General features: G+C 33.2%; 1 protein-coding gene across 1 annotated transcript in view; it reads left to right on the top strand.

Moving 5' to 3' along the window:
• Window positions 1-19,540, top strand: part of LRP1B (LDL receptor related protein 1B) — a 2,016,348-nt gene that overhangs the window by 1,954,934 nt on the left and 41,874 nt on the right. The window contains exon 85 of the mRNA XM_030916410.1: window positions 16,102-16,276. Coding sequence (XP_030772270.1) covers window positions 16,102-16,276 — 175 coding nt within the window. The remainder of the gene's footprint in view (window positions 1-16,101; window positions 16,277-19,540) is intronic.

Consider the following 19,540-nt stretch of genomic DNA (forward strand, 5'->3'; position numbering starts at 1 on the left):
GTGAAACCCCGTCTCTACTAAAAAAATACAAAAAAAAAACTAGCCGGGCGAGGTGGCGGGCACCTGTAGTCCCAGCTACTCGGGAGGCTGAGGCAGGAGAATGGCGGGAACCCGGGAGGCGGAGCTTGCAGTGAGCTGAGATCCGGCCACTGCACTCCAGCCTGGGCGACAGAGCGAGACTCCGTCTCAAAAAAAAAAAAAAAAAAAAAAAAAAAAGAAAAGAGGCACGAATAGGAACTTTAATCTTGAGCGGTTAAGCTTAAGTCAGGCCCAGCTAAGAGACCAAAGCATTTTAAAAGGATCAGGAAAAGAGAATAGAATCTTTTCAGTGAACTTCCTGTTAATAGGAAAGTCAGTTATTCGAACTGAGCCTAAAGCTTTGAGAACGAATTGTAATTTGGAAAGTGAAAGTACCCATAAGAACCAACCCCTTCCTCAGTATTAGAATATTTAAGATTCTTTAGAACATTCACACCTAGACTAGCACAGCATTTTGGAGCCCCATCTACTGTCTCCCAACTCTTTTCCTCTTAATGAGAAAGTAAGCGTTGTCTTCGTTCAGGTTATCATCCCTTGTCTGGATTAATGCCGCACATTACTGTATGTACCTTTTCTTCTAACCTGGAAAACCTGTTTATTGCCTCCAAAGTACATCTGCTATAATTGTTAATACCTCTTTTTCTTGACACATTAGGCCCTCAATGTCTGCTAAACCTCTTTAATTCCCCTACTTCGTCTTCTTAACTCTCCTTTTCCCTCGAATCTCAGCACTTCTCTTTGCCATTTTTCACTTTATATCCATATCGTTCATAAATATCTACCCCACTAGAACGTAAAACAGGCTACAATGTTTTGCATACCTCATCAATCTTGCAAGTAACCTCAGTGCCTGGAATTTAGGAGTTTGGATGCATGTGAGCAAAGTAGAAAGATCCTGTTTACAGCCTGCTAGGCCCAGTTATTTTTCTGTGCTCTAGCAAGATCCATCTCCAAAGGCAGGATCGGAGTTCTGGGCCATGTTTTCTTAACAACTCATGAAGATCCCTAATAGTCCATGAGAAACTGGCTGCTTACATTCCAGTTTCAAAGTTTTTTTTTTTTATTTTTAAAAGGTGTAAAAATAAAATTAGATTTAAATCAATGTGAAGGGAATAGATACATTTATTTTCTAATGTGATCATGGTAGAGAATGTTGAGGTAAGGGTAAGATAATTAATTATTTTAGTTACTCTTTTACCCTAGATTATTTCGAAAAAATTGTCAGGGTTGTAAAAATTTGTTGAAGACCATTTTGACCCAATAGTAAAACTAGACTTTTCAGACAGATTTTTGTTTTAATATTATGCCTTCATTAAAAAAAAGTAAAAATAATAAAAGGAAAATAATTTTAGGCATATGTGCTTATACATAAAAGGAAATTTATTAAAAACTAAGGTATGTTTTTCCAAGCAGATATTAAATCATATATGAGTCGAAACTACAAATGCTGATTATTAAAATTAACTCATTCAACTGATATATATATTGAGCAACATTAAATATTCATTGCTGCGGGCATTGGGGATCTGTAAGTATAAAAGTTCTTTGAAGACACTTGACTTTTATAACTTTGATGAATAGAAAACCAACTGACATATCTTTTGAGAGTAAAAGTTAGATAAAGCGGACTTCGAGTTCTATTGTCAAAAATGTAAAAGATCAGAAGTGGACTTTATTTCATACTACTTAGAAGCATACCATTATTTTTCACATAATTGTTTGAAATTTCAGCAGCACGTTTATAAAATTAAACTATTGATAAACTTTTATCTCTACACCATGGAACTTGCACTTGAAATATTATTAATTATATTTAATAATTTTGGTGAGCATGACTGAATAAAACATTTTAACAACGATTAATTACTCTTGTTGGCATCATAGCAGAAACTTTTTTCCATGCCAACTTCACCTGATATTGAAGCAACTGTAATCTCACAATGCTTCACCTTTACTCATTCCAAGGTGGTTTAATCTTCTACTTTTATGCCATGTTAGCATTATAGACATGTTTTGACCCTTCTTTTTACAATGTAAAGAAGAGTCCATATACAAAGCAGTATAAAGACAATGAAAGGCATCTCAAAGTTACTTAGTTGTAGGTTGAAAAATGATATGTCTCACAATTAACAGTAACCTTTTAATGGATTTGTATGTACATATCTGTTGGGAAATCTCCTCTCCCTGAAAAAAAAATAATGCATGGCTTTTCATGAATAGAAATCATGACTGTGATTCTGCTATACTTGGTCTTAAGTAAACTGCATGGATTCACAAATAATTACCTGAAAACAAAATTGAGTATTTAAAACAATGTAGCACATAAATTATGCAGAGACATACAGATTAAACAAAAATATTTATTTGAGGCTTACCTCAAACCAAACAAATTGTTGCTACTTAAATGCCTCTGCTAACATCCTTTTAAAAGTTCAAATGTAAATGTAAGAGTAAATTTTAAACATAGTTATTTATATCAAATTTGGAATGTCTACTAAATATGCTTTGATAAAAATGCTATGAGTCAGAAATCTTTAAATGCTTTAAGCAAAGAAATAAAATTCCTTTCTTATAGATAGTATGATAAGCTCTATGTTTAACTATTAAAGATTTAATCACTACAAACTGGTATTATGAGTCTGTTTTATATAAAAGATATAAGCTGTTTTGTAAGTATACTGCTAGAAACATTTGGTATTTATCCTTATTATAGATAAGAATGGCTAAAAAGACTATGAGTCAGTATGTCATCATCAGCTGTCAAGGAAAAAAGTCCCCAAATTTTAAATTTGTATGTTCTGAGTTCAAGGGTATAAAGACGAGAGAAAGGAAAGATTTATAATTTACCCTATGGTCATATAGCCTATCATCAAGTAAAGAATATATAATAGCAGAAATAGAAAATCTATGAAAGAGTACATTTAATTTCATTTTTCTAGATGCAAAAATACATAAATATTAAATAAATATTTTTGATTAAATATTTATTTAGTCATAAATCTGATTAAATAAACGTAGACATTTTTAAATCCACTACGTTTTCCAGGAAATAAAGTGAAACTCCCAACAAATAAAAGCAAAGTTAAATTAAAATGTAACATCATGCCAGAGACAGTAATTTTTCACAATATAGATCCTCGATACTATGAAAATAAATTATTAATAGAAAAACCAGTGTAACAGGTTGCCTCACAGAATCAAATACATCTTAAGTACAGAGCACCATGGGAATGGGAAGCCACTTGGTTTGTAATAGTACTAGATTAGTTCAAAGGTCAAGTGACCACATTTGGATTTTTTTTTTTTTTTTTTTTTTGCTTGCAATATCCCTTGAAGATCCATGTCTAAATCCATGGTAATAATATAATATTAATTTTAATTTGACAGAACAATTTGTATTTTATTAGTTTTGAGAACTTGGAAGATTTATAATGATTATCTCAGAGCAACCTTTCCTTGAAAATCAACTGACAGAAATAAACCAACTCATTGGCAGAAACAAATACATTCAGATGGATGGGACCACATAATGAATGGCACCTGATTTAACTGATTGCTCGATTAACATCTCAGGACAAGAATTAAGGTCACTTCCATGGTACCTCTAGACCATGAAGACCTAGAATTAAGCTAAAATTTTTCAACTTCAGATTTCGGTGCTCCTTACATTGGAAAGTAATGTAGGATTCCAATTCTTTTAAAGTTTTGATATTTTTGGTCAGGTCCTTCATCTAGATCTAAGTAAATAAAATGTCTTAATACAATTTCAGTGGATTTTGGAACTTTGTTGGACATATACTCTGAGTTCACGCTCCTAGAATATATCAAATGAGAATCTAGATTTGTTGGATATAGCATCAGATGCTTCACTTCATAATTTCTAAAATGATCCATGAATTTAGAATGGACCTTAGCATTGAGTCATTGAAAGTAAGTAGATTAGAACACTGATGAAAATAGTTTTATGATTGGGCTTACTTCCATGCACAGATTAGATTATGACCACAAACTGAAATCAACTGGAAGCTAAAAAGCTTAGTCTAATTCTGTGGCATGCCACATTTCTGAGAATTTGGCAAGTCTCATTTTCATTCAGATGGCATGTCTAGAGTGGCCAATAGTTGGTTCATTGATCCAGCACCTGAGTGTCTGTTTTATGTAGGCACTGGATATCCAAGGTCTCTCTCATTGGCACTTGATGGCATCTGTATTTGCTTCCCAAGTGATTTTCCTTTCCAGCCTCCCTCTTTTATTCCTCCATCTGAACACAAACCCATGCTGGTGAACTTTGGTTAGTTTCAGAATAGGACAAACCAGCCTTGGATGATCCAATACTTATAAAAATTTATAACTTGCTTAGTGGTTTTAAAGCTAAACAATCAGCAGTATTACTCTTGTTCTTTGCCTTCTGTAGTGCCCTGCGTTCCAAGGGTAAGTGCTCATTTATTAATTCAACACATATTAGTAGAGCATCTACTGTGTGCCAGCCACTGAGGCTTGGGGTTTCATTATGAATAAAATGGAAAACTGCTCTTATTGTACTGCTTTTTTTATATATAAAGAATACACAATTATGTTATATGTCAGGTAGTGAGACTAGAGATGATGAAAAGTAAAGAAGTATAATTAAGAATCCAACTACTTCCTAAATAAAGAGAAAGGTCAGAGGTTTCAGAAGCAAAAACATGTTACTTAGTATATCATATAGTTTCTCACTGCAGTATATTTCTGTAGACCATATACATGAAAGAGTAATAACTGAATCTCATCTCCTTAAGGGCAGAACAATTTATGAGGATGATTTTTAAAAATAGTGTTTCTAAATAAAAGTATCTGGGATTAGTATTTTATTGATGAATTATAGTGATTGAATGCATACCTCTAATCTTGTTAAAGGTTAAATGCTATTAACAATACAATTAAAGTGATTTTCTGAAACCTTTGAATTATTATGAAAGTCTTAGCACAGAGGGAACCTGATTATTACATATCAATAAATTGTTTATTTATACACATCTGACCTAAAGAAATGGCACATTTAACCAGGGGATCCTTGCTAGTTTGTATACATTATTCTGCCAGGTGACCTTTTCAAGGTGACTCTCAATATTTTAGTGATTTCTGATTAAATAATAATCACTTCTATAATCTATTTTTTCTTGTTGATGTCACACCAGTGTAGAAATCTCTCTCTCTCTGTATATATATATATATACACACACACACACACACCTATCTATATCTATATATATCTTGCTATCACACCAATATAGAAATCTCTCTCTATATATATATATGTATGTGTGTGTGTGTGTAGATACATATACCTATCTATATCCATAGATATCCATATATCTAGAGAGAGATTATCCATATATATAGATATCCATATATAGATATCTAAATCTATAGATATCCACATATGTAGATATCCATGTATAGATATCTGTATCTATAGATATCCATATATAGATATATATCCACATATAGATATACAGACATAGATAGGTATATAGATATCCATATATATACACACACAGATATATATATAGGTATATAGATATAAATATCTAGGTATATTAGAGATAGATATCTAGTTATACATACATATATAGATATCTAGATATATATAGGTATATAGATATATAGATATCGATAGGTATATAGATATCCATATATAGATATAGATAGATATTTATACAGAGAGATTTCTACACTGGGGTGATAGCAAGATATATAGATATAGATCGAGATAGATAGATAGATAGATAGATATGGAAAGATAAATATACATCTATCTTTATCATCCCTCTATTTATCTATCATCTAACTTTTCACTCATATTTTTGGTTGCATAGTAACGCTGAAAAAAACTGGAAGCAAAGTACATTTATGTGTATCAGAAATCATTGCTTCAACATATATATTTGAATTGGGTAGCTTGAAAGAAGGAAGAAAGTAAGGACGGAAGGATATAAAAGAGATAGAAAAAAAAAGGAGGAAAGAATGAAAAAGGAAAAAGGAAGGGAAAGATAAAATTATGTACACAGGAACTGTATGTGTGTGTATAAGATGGTCTCGTATTCTCTCACTATGATGAGGTGAGATGTTGCCTGCCCTCCGGTTAGGCTACATACAACGTGATGACAATAACTTTCCTCATGATGCTCTTATCTGAGATGGAAATGTTTTTCATGATTATCTCCTATCCAGCTTTATTCACCATCCATTTCTCCATGAATTCCTTTTCAGTTTTTGAAAATTTGAGTCATTACTTTGCACTCTGAAAACATTTTGCTTTGTTTTTTGTAAAAAATAAAGCCATGTATTTGCTAATGAACATCTATTATTGATCTCAATTGTTTTCAACTATGTTAGCCTTTAGGATTCTATCAGAGTTTAAGCACTCTGGAGACATGTACAGTATTAACACTGTGGATACTAACACAGTAGATGTTAATAAATTCTATTAGGTTGAAATTAATTGAACCTTAATACATACTCAGGGTCTTGATAGAGAAATTAGGGCCTAAATATGGCAAATGGCTTGTTTATGGCTGTGGAGGCATGGCCTATATTTGCATGCTTCATTTCCATTCTTTTTCAGGCCATCATATGCTTATTCACTTATTTGGGTTTCAGTTAGCCTCATCTGATAAGCCATATTTAGCTGTCATCTGCAACTCAGCTTGCTCACAAGTCTCAAATGACTTTACCACTTATAAATAGTCACTTGCTAAAATCTTTTGTAGCTGGACTGCTTTAAAAATAAAGAACCACTCAACTCAAAACACTGTTTATAAACAAAAATTATGAATACTTCCTATTAGTTTGTCTGGTTAAAATCATTGTTATGATAGCTCTATGAGTTGATTTTTGACTATTTTGAAAACTATTGATGCCATCATTGTTAATATGCATTTTACAATGGCAGTCTGTCAAAAATTGAAATGCTGGTACTTTAAAAATCCCACCCCATATGTCACTCACTCAAATCAAATTTTTGGATAATTTGGCTGAGTTTTACATTTTCCTTCTCCCTGGACACTTAGAGATGTCACTGATCAAGATAGATTTTATTCTTTAATTTTCAAAATTCGTTTATATAGAAATATTTGAAATACACTACTATTTTCATTAGTAAAATAGAAAGTGGTATTTCCTTAGGCATGCTTTCCTGATGAAAATTTATCATTTCTAATCAGAGTTTTGCAGACATTTTTTCCTCAGTGAATATTTAATTGGCATACCTGGATTTAATGTTTGCCTACTTTATTGAACACAGCTCTGACTTTGGAAGGTATATTTACCACTATGCAATAAAGTTTAATTATTAAAAATCTTAGGCTATGTAAAACATTTGAGGAATGTAAAAAAGGATAAATCCTAATATTACTTTTACTTAAATCTTTTTAAATTCTGTTTCCTGATTTAATTCTTCAAAGGCATAAATGTATACACAAATGACAAATTGTATACAATGTATACAAGTTACTCTATGTGTTTTGACTCCTAAGCCATGCTAGATGAACAACTGACACTCATCTGCTGCTATGTATCTCTAGGTAATGAAAGGCCACAATTGCTCTTATTAACATATTTAAGAATTATAAAACTTTTCCAGAAAACCTTTCCAATGTCCTCATCCTAAATTAGATGGAAGTAAGTGATAATGCTGTAGGTATGTCTTACTTTGTGGTTTCTCGGCTATTACTTTGGTTTACTTATTTGTTTAGAGTGACCCAGAGTTGATCATGTCTGATAATGAATACATCACCTTGATGGTTAAGTGTTTTCTTCAAGTGTGAGAATCCCATGCTTTGAACCAACTATCCATAGATAGAGAAACATCTAACTTGGATTGGAATGAGAGACTGCAAAGGATAACATCTGATATTTGAACCTTCAGCTGATATGTGAGAATGACAGCTTGTGTCCCTGAGCTTTGAGATTATAGGCTGTGTTACTATCATGCAGACTTCTTGTGGGTCTGCTGCCTTTGCCGCCACAGGATCCTTTAATATTCCAACTGGTGGGTAGGTCCTAGGATATCCACCGAGATGGGATGCTTTCCATTTTAAATACACAGAAAGGAAAGAGAACAGCAAAGATATTCAAATTGCTTTGTAGATTTGTTTTCCTGAATGTATTTATGAATCACTAAATATGAAACATAAGAATTTATCCTCTACAGTTAAGCCTATTTGAGTTTGAAGTTATATTCTACCACTTATTTGTGTGCAAGCCTTGGCAATTGCTTAACCTCTATGTGCATCAGTTACATTTGTCTATAAAAAGAGGATAGCACCATCTAATGCTTGTGACTATACCAAACCCATGTGCCTGGCATGTAGGAGACACTGAAAAATGCGTGTTTATCATCATCATAATTATCATTTACATCATTTTACTAAAAGAAGTCTCTAGTCCTAGATAGAGGGCACCACTGGGAACTAGTGGGTGAGGAAGGAATCGTGACATAATCTTAGGCATCATTTAATGTAACTGCTTCAGTTCAGAGATGACCAGAGGGTATCTTAGAGAATTTAATCAGGTAACTCAGGTGAGGTCAGATTGTTAGTCTGAGGAAGGACTGGACTTAGGCTTCCGGTACCTCAAATTCTGTCAATTTTTTTTTTCTTTTCCTTATTATCTCATCCCAGTATAAGTATTCATCAAAAGTTTATAAAATTATATTGTTGGTTGCTCTGGAAATTCTACATTTCATACAGACATGGAAGCAACCATAAACCACTCTGGAGGGATAATATCAGCAGAATGCATAGGATCTACTGCCTCTGGGACACAATTAAATAACAGTGAAGGTGGAATATAAATTGCACTGAAACTGGCTCCTCAGTTATAGAATGCCTGGGGATATGCACTGTGAAATTTACCTAGTCTTTGTGATGGTAATTCCGTCCTACTTTTAATTTGTTGTTGGTTTGTGTGTATGAGTGCAGCCTTAAATTATCAAATGCATACTTAAATGATGAATATAAAACCATTTCACAAAATTTATTTTTAAAGGCCAGATTAAAATTCAGTGAAGTAGAACAATAAGTATACATTAATATAATTCAATTATATTAATGTCTAATTCTCATATAATTAGTTTCCGCTATATAACCTCTCTGAATTAGCCATTAAAGGCTCTCCAGTTTCTCATTATCCTTATATGGTATCTTCATACCCTGCTTTGCTGATATTAGTTTATTTTGATTTTCTTCTCTTTAAATTTCACACTTCACTAATTATTACAATGTGAATAGCCCAATTGCAAATATGAGTAAATAGCTAAATAATTTTGGCAATTACTTTTCTATAGGAAAATATTAGGGAACTAAGTTAAATGCAGTTATAGATTGTATAGCTATATGGCTTTCCATAAATATTTGTAAACCTGTGTATTTGCCCATACATGTGCATATTTTTATGTAGAGTCTATTACTGTGAAAAGATTAAAGGAAAATGCATTTGCTTGTATTTCTGGTTGCATGAAAAGAAACATTAAAAGAGAAAGAAAAAGAGAGAGAGAGTGTGTGCAATAATGATCTCCCTTGAAAATTACTTTACTTCTGTTGCAGAAAATAGCCATTCATTTATTCTTCAGTTACTATCTACCTAATTACCATATGAATACTCTATGATTACATATTCATCATTGTCCTTTAGATTACATGATTGTGTTTGGTGCTACTAGGTAGTTCTTAGTGTAATTACCCTAACAGAGGTCATAACAATTTTTATATTGTGAATATAATGGGTTGTGTAATTTCATGGTTCGCTCTACTTTCTTAGCACAGATTAATTACATTTCATTATTATTCCTTCTTACTATATCTAGACTATCTCATCTGTTATGCCATTCAGGTCAGTAAAATGCTCAAAACTTATGAGATGGCATGCTCGATAGGAAGGAAGATATTACTTTGGGTAGTAATAACTTTAGGCTTTTGCCACAGTAACCATTTAGATCAATGTTGGGTCCTTTTATCTTCTTGCTTTAACCTTATGATCGACTTGTCAGTTATCTCAGAGCTAGTGTGCCATCATGCATTTCTGAGCTCTTTCCAGGTTTCCTAGTATACAATAAGGCACATACATGTCCACAGCAAATAATCAATTATGAATTCCTCATTTCCATTTTATATTCATAGCCAAATTACACATGTTGTTCATAAGATGATTAACTGTACCATTCATAAATTAACTACTTCTATTGACCAGTGTACCTAGACTCATCTATCTTGTCTTCAACCACTCTTTACTATCTTCAGTCCCTTCCTTATCCCAACCCCTACAACAACAACAAAAATATTTTATCATCAATATTTTTCTTCTAAACTGTCATTTTCCATCTATCGCTGTTTCCAACTTTATTTTAGTGCTACTAATTATTAAGCTAAATTTAAAATTTGAACATAAAAATAAAATGGTTGTGTGTGAAAGTGGAGTGTGAGTTGAGTGGTTTTGTATCTATATTATAAAGTAGAAGGTCATCCCTTTGCTGCACACCATCTCCTTTATTTTTTGGGAAATTATTAAGTTTTTCATTTAGATTTGCCTACTTCTCCATATTCAGTAACATTTCACTTAGCAAAGGTGAAATATAAAAATTAAATCAGAAGGCTATAAAACTTCAACAACAATTGGTCCTCTTGGTCCTTTACTAACAAATGATTAGTAAAGTATCAATACATTTTACTTAAGAAAATATGTATCTATCTTTATAAAGGCTACTTTCAAAATGATTTTAAAGATTTGTGGTGCTTAAAGTAGTAACCCCAATGGGATCATTAATATTTTTAGTGCTGTGGGATGAAAAATAAAAAGGTGTTTATCTAATAACTATTAAGTTTCTGTTTTTTTGTTTTGTTTTGTTTTGTTTTTTCTTCAGAACGTATAGATCAGGAAAGTAACCTTTAGAACCAAAGTAAACAATTACATACTGAAGAAGCCTTCTCATATACTATTCTTCAGACTTTGCTAAATTAGTAAGCCAGTTTCCACTGGGCTGAGAAGTACTAATGAAGTACTCATTTTATTAGATAAATGGCTGAATTGATACTTGGAATTTAAATATGGGTGTGTAGTAATTATGTGGGAGTATATAGAGAGGTGACACTCATGAAAATATGGCACATATTTATACAAGTTTACACAGATGCTTGTAATTCTAAGTGCATTATAGATTTGAAGGGAATGAGAGAGAAACTAGCATTCTTATGATTTACTAATATTGCAGTTATTACTTTAAGTCAACTACAGAAAACCTGGACTTTGTTTGAATCACCCAATTTAGAAATAGACAACACCATCAGATGTTTCAAACTCTTTCCTGGACTTGCACATAGCATGCACCATGATAACATTTGAAATAACAGAGGACGCTTGAAGAGATTATTTTGCTTTACAATTTACAAGTATCCAATGATTGTGTCATAGCCGAAATATCAGATGCTAAAGTCTCTTATTAAGTAAGATCTGCTTTCTGCTGTGTTCAGGAGTCTTGGAGTGGGAAATGAGCAAACAGGAAAGCCCTTAAGATAAGAGAGAGAGAGAGAGAGAGAGAGAGAGAGAGAGAGAGAGAGAGAGAGAGAGAGAGAGAGAGAGATAAGGAAGCAAGAGAAAGGGACAAAGGCATTTCATAAACGTCAAAGAATAGGCCCTAGAATCCTAACTGGGGTGCAGAAAACAGTCCAACCAAGCATCTAACTCAGCAGCTTCCACATGCTTCAAATATTAAGCCAAATAACTGGAGATAGAAGATTTTCACAAAAAGGCAATGGGAGGCAACTCTGCCAGGGCTGGAATGTAGTGAGCAACTCTTTGCCCCTGAATTTTAACTCAGCATGGAGTGTTAAGAATGTGAACTGGGTGAAATGAAATGTCTTCCCATTTGAATATCTGTAGAGAAAGGGTTCAGAGCATAAAACGATTTCTGCCATTTTTAGAGGGGAAAAAATGGCATGGCTTAAAAACATGCAATTTAGAATTATTTATTAAAGTGTAAATTCTAATATTTGCTTTTTTTCCCAATTTTATCATAAGCAAACATTTCTTTTACAGTCTTGGATTCTATTTTTATGCCATGAGGCCAATCATCTGCATTGAATAATGCATATCTGACATGCTATGAAAAAAAATATTGGATGCATTAAAGAGTGAAAGATTTTCTGTAAAGCATAAAAAGTGAACCATGAATATCTTTTAAAAGTTGTTCCTACAAAGAGAAAAACTATTTAGCCTAGTTAGCTAAATAAATGAGAATTTCTAAAATATTCTAAAGTAGCTCATGTACCTCTTATTTAAAAGAAAAAGCATTCTCTGTTGAAGTGTAATATACACAGAAAAGTTTAAAATCACAAGAAACAGTTCAATTAAATATTACAAGGTGTACACAACATTTTAAATCAGCATTAAAGTCAAGAAAAACATTATCAGTACGGCAAAAGTTCCCTCATGTTCTTCACTGTCCTTTCTCCTCTCCCATAAGATAAATCCGTCATGACTTCTAAAACCATAGATTCGATTTAACTTTTGAACCTTATATAAATAAAAAAAAAATGTAGTATATTTTTGTGTCTATTTTTCCTCAATATTATTGTTGTGAGATTCATCCATATTTTTGCCTATAGCTGTATTTTGTGTGTTTGTATACATGCATTTTACTGTATAAATGAACCATAGTTTATCCATTCTTGGGACAGACATTTAGACTTTTTTTAATTTGAGCTGCTTTTTTAAATACTGCTGTGCACATTACATGTATGTTTCTTGACATACATGTGCATGCTTTTCTTTTGGGTATATGTTCACAGTGGAAGTGCGAGGTCATAAGGTGTTCATATGCTGAAGTTTAGGAGATATTGCCAACCATTTTCCAAATTGGTTGAACTAATATTCTCTCCCACGGGTAGTAAATGAGAGTTTCCACTATTATTATATTATCAATCTGGTGGGTGTGTAATGGTATTTTATTGAATTGTTAATTTAATTTGCATCTTCTTGATTACTAGTGAGTTATGTACAGGCCCACATCTTTTCATTTTATTCTTTAGTACTTATTTATTTATTTATTTTTGAGACAGAGTTTCACTCTTGTTGCCCAGGTTGGAGTGCAATGTCATGATCTTGGCTCACTGCAACCTCTGCCTCGTGAGTTCAAGCGATTCTCCTGCCTCAGCCTCCTGAATAGCTGGGATTACAGGTGCCCGCCACCATGTCTAGCTAATTTTTTGTATTTTTAGTAGAGTTGGGGTTTCTCCATGTTGGTCAGGCTGGTCTCGAACTCCTGACCTCAGATGATCCACCCACCTCAGCCTCCCAAAGTGCTGGGATTACAGGTGTGAGCCACCGTACCCAGCCCATCTTTTTAATGTTAACCTAAGATTTAATTTATGCAAAAAAACCTTATAATTAGCATACCGCAGATAAGTTTTTTAACTTTGACCTTTAGTACTTTATGTTAAATGCAAACTATTCTTTGCTGGAGTATGGTCCTGGACATTCATCAACCTTCAGAATATTAACCCATTTTTTTCTAGTTATTTGGGTCTTTTCAAGTGTATAGTTATAAAAACAAAGTGCTTCAAAACTTTAAATGAGAAATTACATTTTAATTTTGGTTTTTTATGTTAGTTAATAAATAAGCTATTTTGGTCAAATCAAATCTATTTACAAGTATTAGACAATGTAGTCCCTTTGCCAACTAGTAAAATTCTCTCCAGATCATCATTTCTTACATTTTCTAGTTCCCATGGGAACCACCTGGGCCCCATTTCAGACCTATGAATTAAAATCTAGGAGTGGGTGGCAGGGAAAGGCACTGGAATTTTCATCTGCAAATAAGTTCCCTATATGATTCTATAATTAATTATATCCACCATGGTAACCTTTGAATAATGACATAATAAGAAAATGTTGCAAAGAAACATCAGCAGACTTCTGTTTCATCAGACAGCTAATCAGCCCTAGTGGATGAAATTTTAAAGCAGTTGGAGGCAATATTAAAAGAGTTTTTTATGAATTATGAAAACCTGCCTAAAGAAGGTTTTTCTTCAGAGGTTTCTGCACTGAATGGGAGGCTGTCCTGGATGATCACATAGACTGCTGTTGATATATTCCTCATAAAGTAAAACAGCATTTGTGTTATGTACATATGCCCTCCAAGCCTAGAACAACTACAGAAACCATAATGTATGGCTACCAACATTATGTTAAATTTCAGATCTCCAACTCTCTCACCTTTTGAAAGTGCTATATGTCTTAAATATATCCAAAACCCTTATTAACAGACTTAAACCCTGAATCTCAGTGAAGGTACTTGGCATAGTGCAACAGCAAGCATAGGAATGCTTGAAATAAATTTCCATAAATATGAAGCAAGTCTGTCAATAAATTTCTCTCTGATTAAATAAAGGGCTAGATAAACATAAACATGAGAATTATAAATTATGTTTTAATTTTTCTTACCCATTATAATTGTCATATAGCAGGATGAAGTTTATAAATTGTGATTTTTATCTCAGCTAATCTAATATTGCTTCACAATTAAATAGAAAGAAATTGCATCTTCTAAACACAAAGTCTAGAATCAATTTAATCAATTATTTTGCATAGGATCATTTGTATTATTAATTTCAATATTTAAGTGTGATAAATGATAATATATCCATATATAAAAACATAGACATGTTTGCTTTTCAAAAGACAGAAGCAGAATGTCTAATTCTATTGTTAGAGTGGTTGTTAGATTATTAACTGGTCTTTGTTTCATTATGCATGTTCAAGGGGTATAGAAATATTTGGGTGAAGTGTTCCTTTATAGTTGAGAAAATTATCTGTGATGCTCAATGAGAAATGGCCTTCAAAACAATAGGTTCAGATTACAGGGAGCTTCGTGACTGACGGGAAGATTAGTCTTTTACCTTAGAAAAGGATAATAGCCTAGATTTCTGTTATTATTCCCCATGAATGATGGATCAGTTAGTCTCCCAGCTTGCTTTCCTCTTGCAGTTCCATGAGAGGTATAACTTGTCGTTTGCTCACCTGCTCAGGCATGCAGAAAATAACTGGATTTGTTCTACTACATGTACAGGGAGGCTTATTTCCACAAACTAAAGTCAGGTGCAGGGGTAGGAGTCCTCTGCTCACCACATGTGGCTGACTGCCACTGTTACTCCTTGAGACTGTCATCACAGCACTTACTACTGTTACTGCTTGGGACCATCATTACAAGACTGAATGAAGGAGCAAATGTAGAAATGAAAACTTAAGACAAAAGAAATTGCTTTAAGGAAAGGGCCAGGGGAGGAAGAAGAGAGCTCCCTGCTTCTAGTGAGCAAAGGCAACCTCCAAGCTTCTATAGCCTTTCGTATTTATTGGGTAATAAGAGCAGGTCGGCTGCTGAATTGATCACAGGTTCATATTGTTACTGACAGGCTTCAATTATACCTAATCATAAGAAACATTTGTGGCTGGATCGTGACTGCCCTCAGCAGTCCTTCTGGGTGGCATACACAGTTTGTCAGTTTGACAACATTCTGCATTTATGAGAAACAGTTTGTGGCTTACTCACATAGCCTTCAGTGGTATACCGATTTGATCACAACCCTCATTCTTTCGGCCTCCAACAACCAAACATTACTCTGTTCTCTGGATGAAAAGAGGAATGAAAGAGGCAACAATAAATAACATCCAAAGAAATGTTAAGCATTTCTGTTCATTTCAAACTATACTTATGTTGTTCATTAGAAAGAAAGCGAAAGGAACTTGTTAACTTAAATATTCAGAACCAAACGAGTTTGTCAGCTAGCATTATAGCAATACAAGCTCTCTCCTCTTAGCCAGAGGAAAATGATGCCTAACTCAAAGAGGAGAATCAATAGCCATTATTAAAGAATTCTACTTTATGTGTAATTATAAGCTGTTTTTACAAATTAATTTACCTATTGTTTGATCATTTTTAAGTAATAAATGAAAGGGTCACCTTTATTATGACTGAAGAAAAATGTCCTGTAATATAATTTTATTTTTCTGTTGTACCTTTTTTCCTAGACGTGTGCCACCACTATTGTGTGAATTCTGAATCATGTACCATTGGGGATGATGGAAGTGTTGAATGTGTCTGTCCAACACGCTATGAAGGACCAAAATGTGAGGTTGACAAGTGTGTAAGGTGCCATGGGGGGCACTGCATTATAAATAAAGACAGTGAAGATATACTTTGCAAGTAAGTGGATATCCAGCTTAATTTATAAAAGCATTTGGACCCCAATGGACATTACAATTCAGTAATAAATTTTAAAAACTTTGTAGATAGTTTTTATTCTAAAATTCTGTATTGTGCCCATTGCAGTTTTAATGACTAGAGAATAAATCTAGTTCATTTTAATTTAACCCGAACTTACTCAACATCTATTGTGAATATCTGGGAATTATGAAAATCTATTATGTAATAAGATGGTCATATTATTCTCTGTACCAAATATTCCTAAGCAAGAAATGCTGGCATTCAGCGTACTTCCAAAAACTACATGTAATATTATTCAATTAGATTAGCTCAGGCTTTTAATTGTTTCATCATTGTTATTGGCAGTAAGTAGGTTTGCTTTTCTGTTGCGAATTGATTTGTCAAAGGAGGAGCAAAAGACCTGTCTAATGAAAACACACATTGATCCTTTTTTTTTTTTAATCTGACTTTGAACATTATGATCTAAAGCAAACAGAAGGAATAATGTGTTCTGGGAAGTAACTAAAACAAAAATCTTCGAAGTTGACTTTCATTGCACTGCCTTTTACCCTTTGGCTTTAAGATTAAGTGAATGGAGAACAGAACATCACGGCTAAAGGGTGGTGCCATTCAGTTTCTATTGTGAAACAAGTCTATGCCACTGAGGTTAGAGATCAATCCTCACTCCAGACCTCTTTTAACAGCTTTTTAAAGGAAGGGCTTATAAAGGACTGGACTCTATCACTTGCCTTGCTTGGGAGTATAATAAATAAGAATATGAGATAGGAAAGCATGCCATAAAGTGTCCATGTCACAGCTTCCACTGAGAGCTCACCAAGGGTGCTGGATGAGTTATGTTGCTCTGCCAAACAAGGCCCAATAAAATTTTATTGCAAACAACATCAACTTTTTAAATTTACTCTCATTTTAGAATTTACTCTAAATATGATTTGTATTATCATTATGAATGACATTTACACAAACCTGCAAAATTGGGATATTTGAAAGTACATTTTTTAGTAAAGTAATTGAAAATATGATTGATATATAAATATCTGCCTTGGATAAGTACATAAAAGTGAAACACACTTTCATATAAACTATCCAAATCATGTTTCCTCATAAAGCTCATTTGTTCTTTGTGATGAAACTGTAACATGACAGAACTGTATTTCAATTAGTGAGTGTACATTGTTCTCTATGTCCTGTGCACCATATCAGGATAAGCTACGGAATCTTCTTTACAATTCTATTCCACTTACCCCAGAGATCATGGGCTATCATATGAGAAATGGTGTGAGCCAAAGTTTCCTATTCATTTTACCTTGGAAAAGCTCATGTGGATGTGCAGAGCCTCTTCCCTTTATGTAAGGAAGAAAGGGCAGAGCTCAGGGCCCCTCAGTATCACTTGCTATCCAGTCAAAAATGCCTTCTCCTAAACAGAAACGCCAGATTCTCACAATGAGCAGGCTATTGAGGTGCAGCATAAGAGTTTGTGTTTTTTAAATGGTCTTTTTGGAAATGTATATGTAAGAATGGATAAATAACAATTGCTAACAATGAGGAGATAGTGGAACTTTTAAAATAGGGAGTATAGTAATACTTGATTTATTAAACAGGCTATATAACACTTGAACATGACAATACAAACATAATTGTTTGGATTTTCTGAAATGTGTTAGAAGATTAAAGTTCGTTTTTATTTCTATGATACTTTTCACATTAGCATTAAAATGAAGTTACGGTGCTGTTGGAATTTCTGTTTCATAGGTAAAGAACAGATAGTAAAACAAAATTGCAATAAAATTAATCATTTTTACTTAATTAGGAAAATTCAAGCCATCAAGTATATTTGTGATTACAAATAGGCAGTTGTGTTTCTAATGAACAGCCTATGAACTGTTAAGTAGAACAGGTACTCTATCAAGTATAGTGAGTATAATCTTTAAAATAGAGCCCATTGCATATTTTTCTCTTTTCAGGAAATCAAAGTGAATACTGGTGAAGAAAGACTTGATCATAATCTTGAATAACCTAAATTATGTCTTTTTGATGAGCATTGTCATGGGAATTATTTGTGTGGACTGAATAACTAGTAATTAACTTTTGGAAAATGATACATTACATATTCTGTGTGTGTGTGTGTGTATGTGTGTGCACATGTGCTGAATGCCTCTAAAAAGAAAATTATTATGAAATATGAGCTGCACTCTTTGATGTATTGTAATGATTTAAACTATTTGTATTTCACGTTTAAAATGTCTACAAATTTCTATCTTCAATTTAGGATTCAAACAAAAACTTTAGAAGGAAAAAGAAGCAACATATTCTGTATCCATTGGAAGCAGAAGTTTCAAAGCAATCAGTTTTTTTTTTTTTTGTCTCTTTTAGATGAGATTTGTTATACAGTTATCTTTTTTTTTTTTTTTTGTAGAAAATCATTTAATGTATAATGAGCTAATTTTCCCTTTTGAGGCCGTTCTTTTGATAAAACAAGAAACTAATTTTTTGACCTTAGGATTTTCAAAGAGGCTGGGCATGGAGGACAAGTAAAAGTCCCTTAGATGCACTTAGTCTATCAGACACCAATACCACTGATTGCTTATTAATTCACTGCATCCATATTAGGGTGCCTCTATAGGTTATAAAGGATGGGATGGTCTGTACAAACTTGAGACCACCCTCCCCCCTTCTCTATGTCTTGTTCTGTTTCCCTATATATTTATTTCACATCTTGTACATAGTTACACTGCTCACTGCTTCTGTTTACCGTGAAAAGAAATGTGATTTCACAATCTAAGCTTTTCAGAAATATCTTCAGATTAAATACCGTTGAATGTTAAAAGCAGTTGAGGGAATTTCCAGTAGCTGCACAACCCACATGAGGTCAAATAAACATGCACAGAATAAATGAACTACATGCCAACCAATTATTTTTAGGCATCTCACCTATCATTAGAAATCACCCTATGACAGACGTACTACAACAGATATCCATCATGGAGAGGATCAAAGTGATCAAGCGATATTGTAGCCGGATTATTTTGTCAAGGTTATGTCCAGATGCACTGTGATACCATTGATTGTTTCATAGCAGCTAATACTGACATGACTACATATTCAGAATTGCCAGCATGATCTCCTGTTAATTCTGGTTTTGACCCACAGAGTAGGTCCCTGGATAATTTGAAATGTTGATGCACATTTCTGCATTCACTCAACAGTTTTCACTGTCCAATCTAATTGTTTGAGTATTTATTTAAA

The sequence above is a fragment of the Rhinopithecus roxellana genome, chromosome 14 (assembly GCF_007565055.1).
Source record: "Rhinopithecus roxellana isolate Shanxi Qingling chromosome 14, ASM756505v1, whole genome shotgun sequence".
Classification (NCBI taxonomy): domain Eukaryota; kingdom Metazoa; phylum Chordata; class Mammalia; order Primates; family Cercopithecidae; genus Rhinopithecus; species Rhinopithecus roxellana.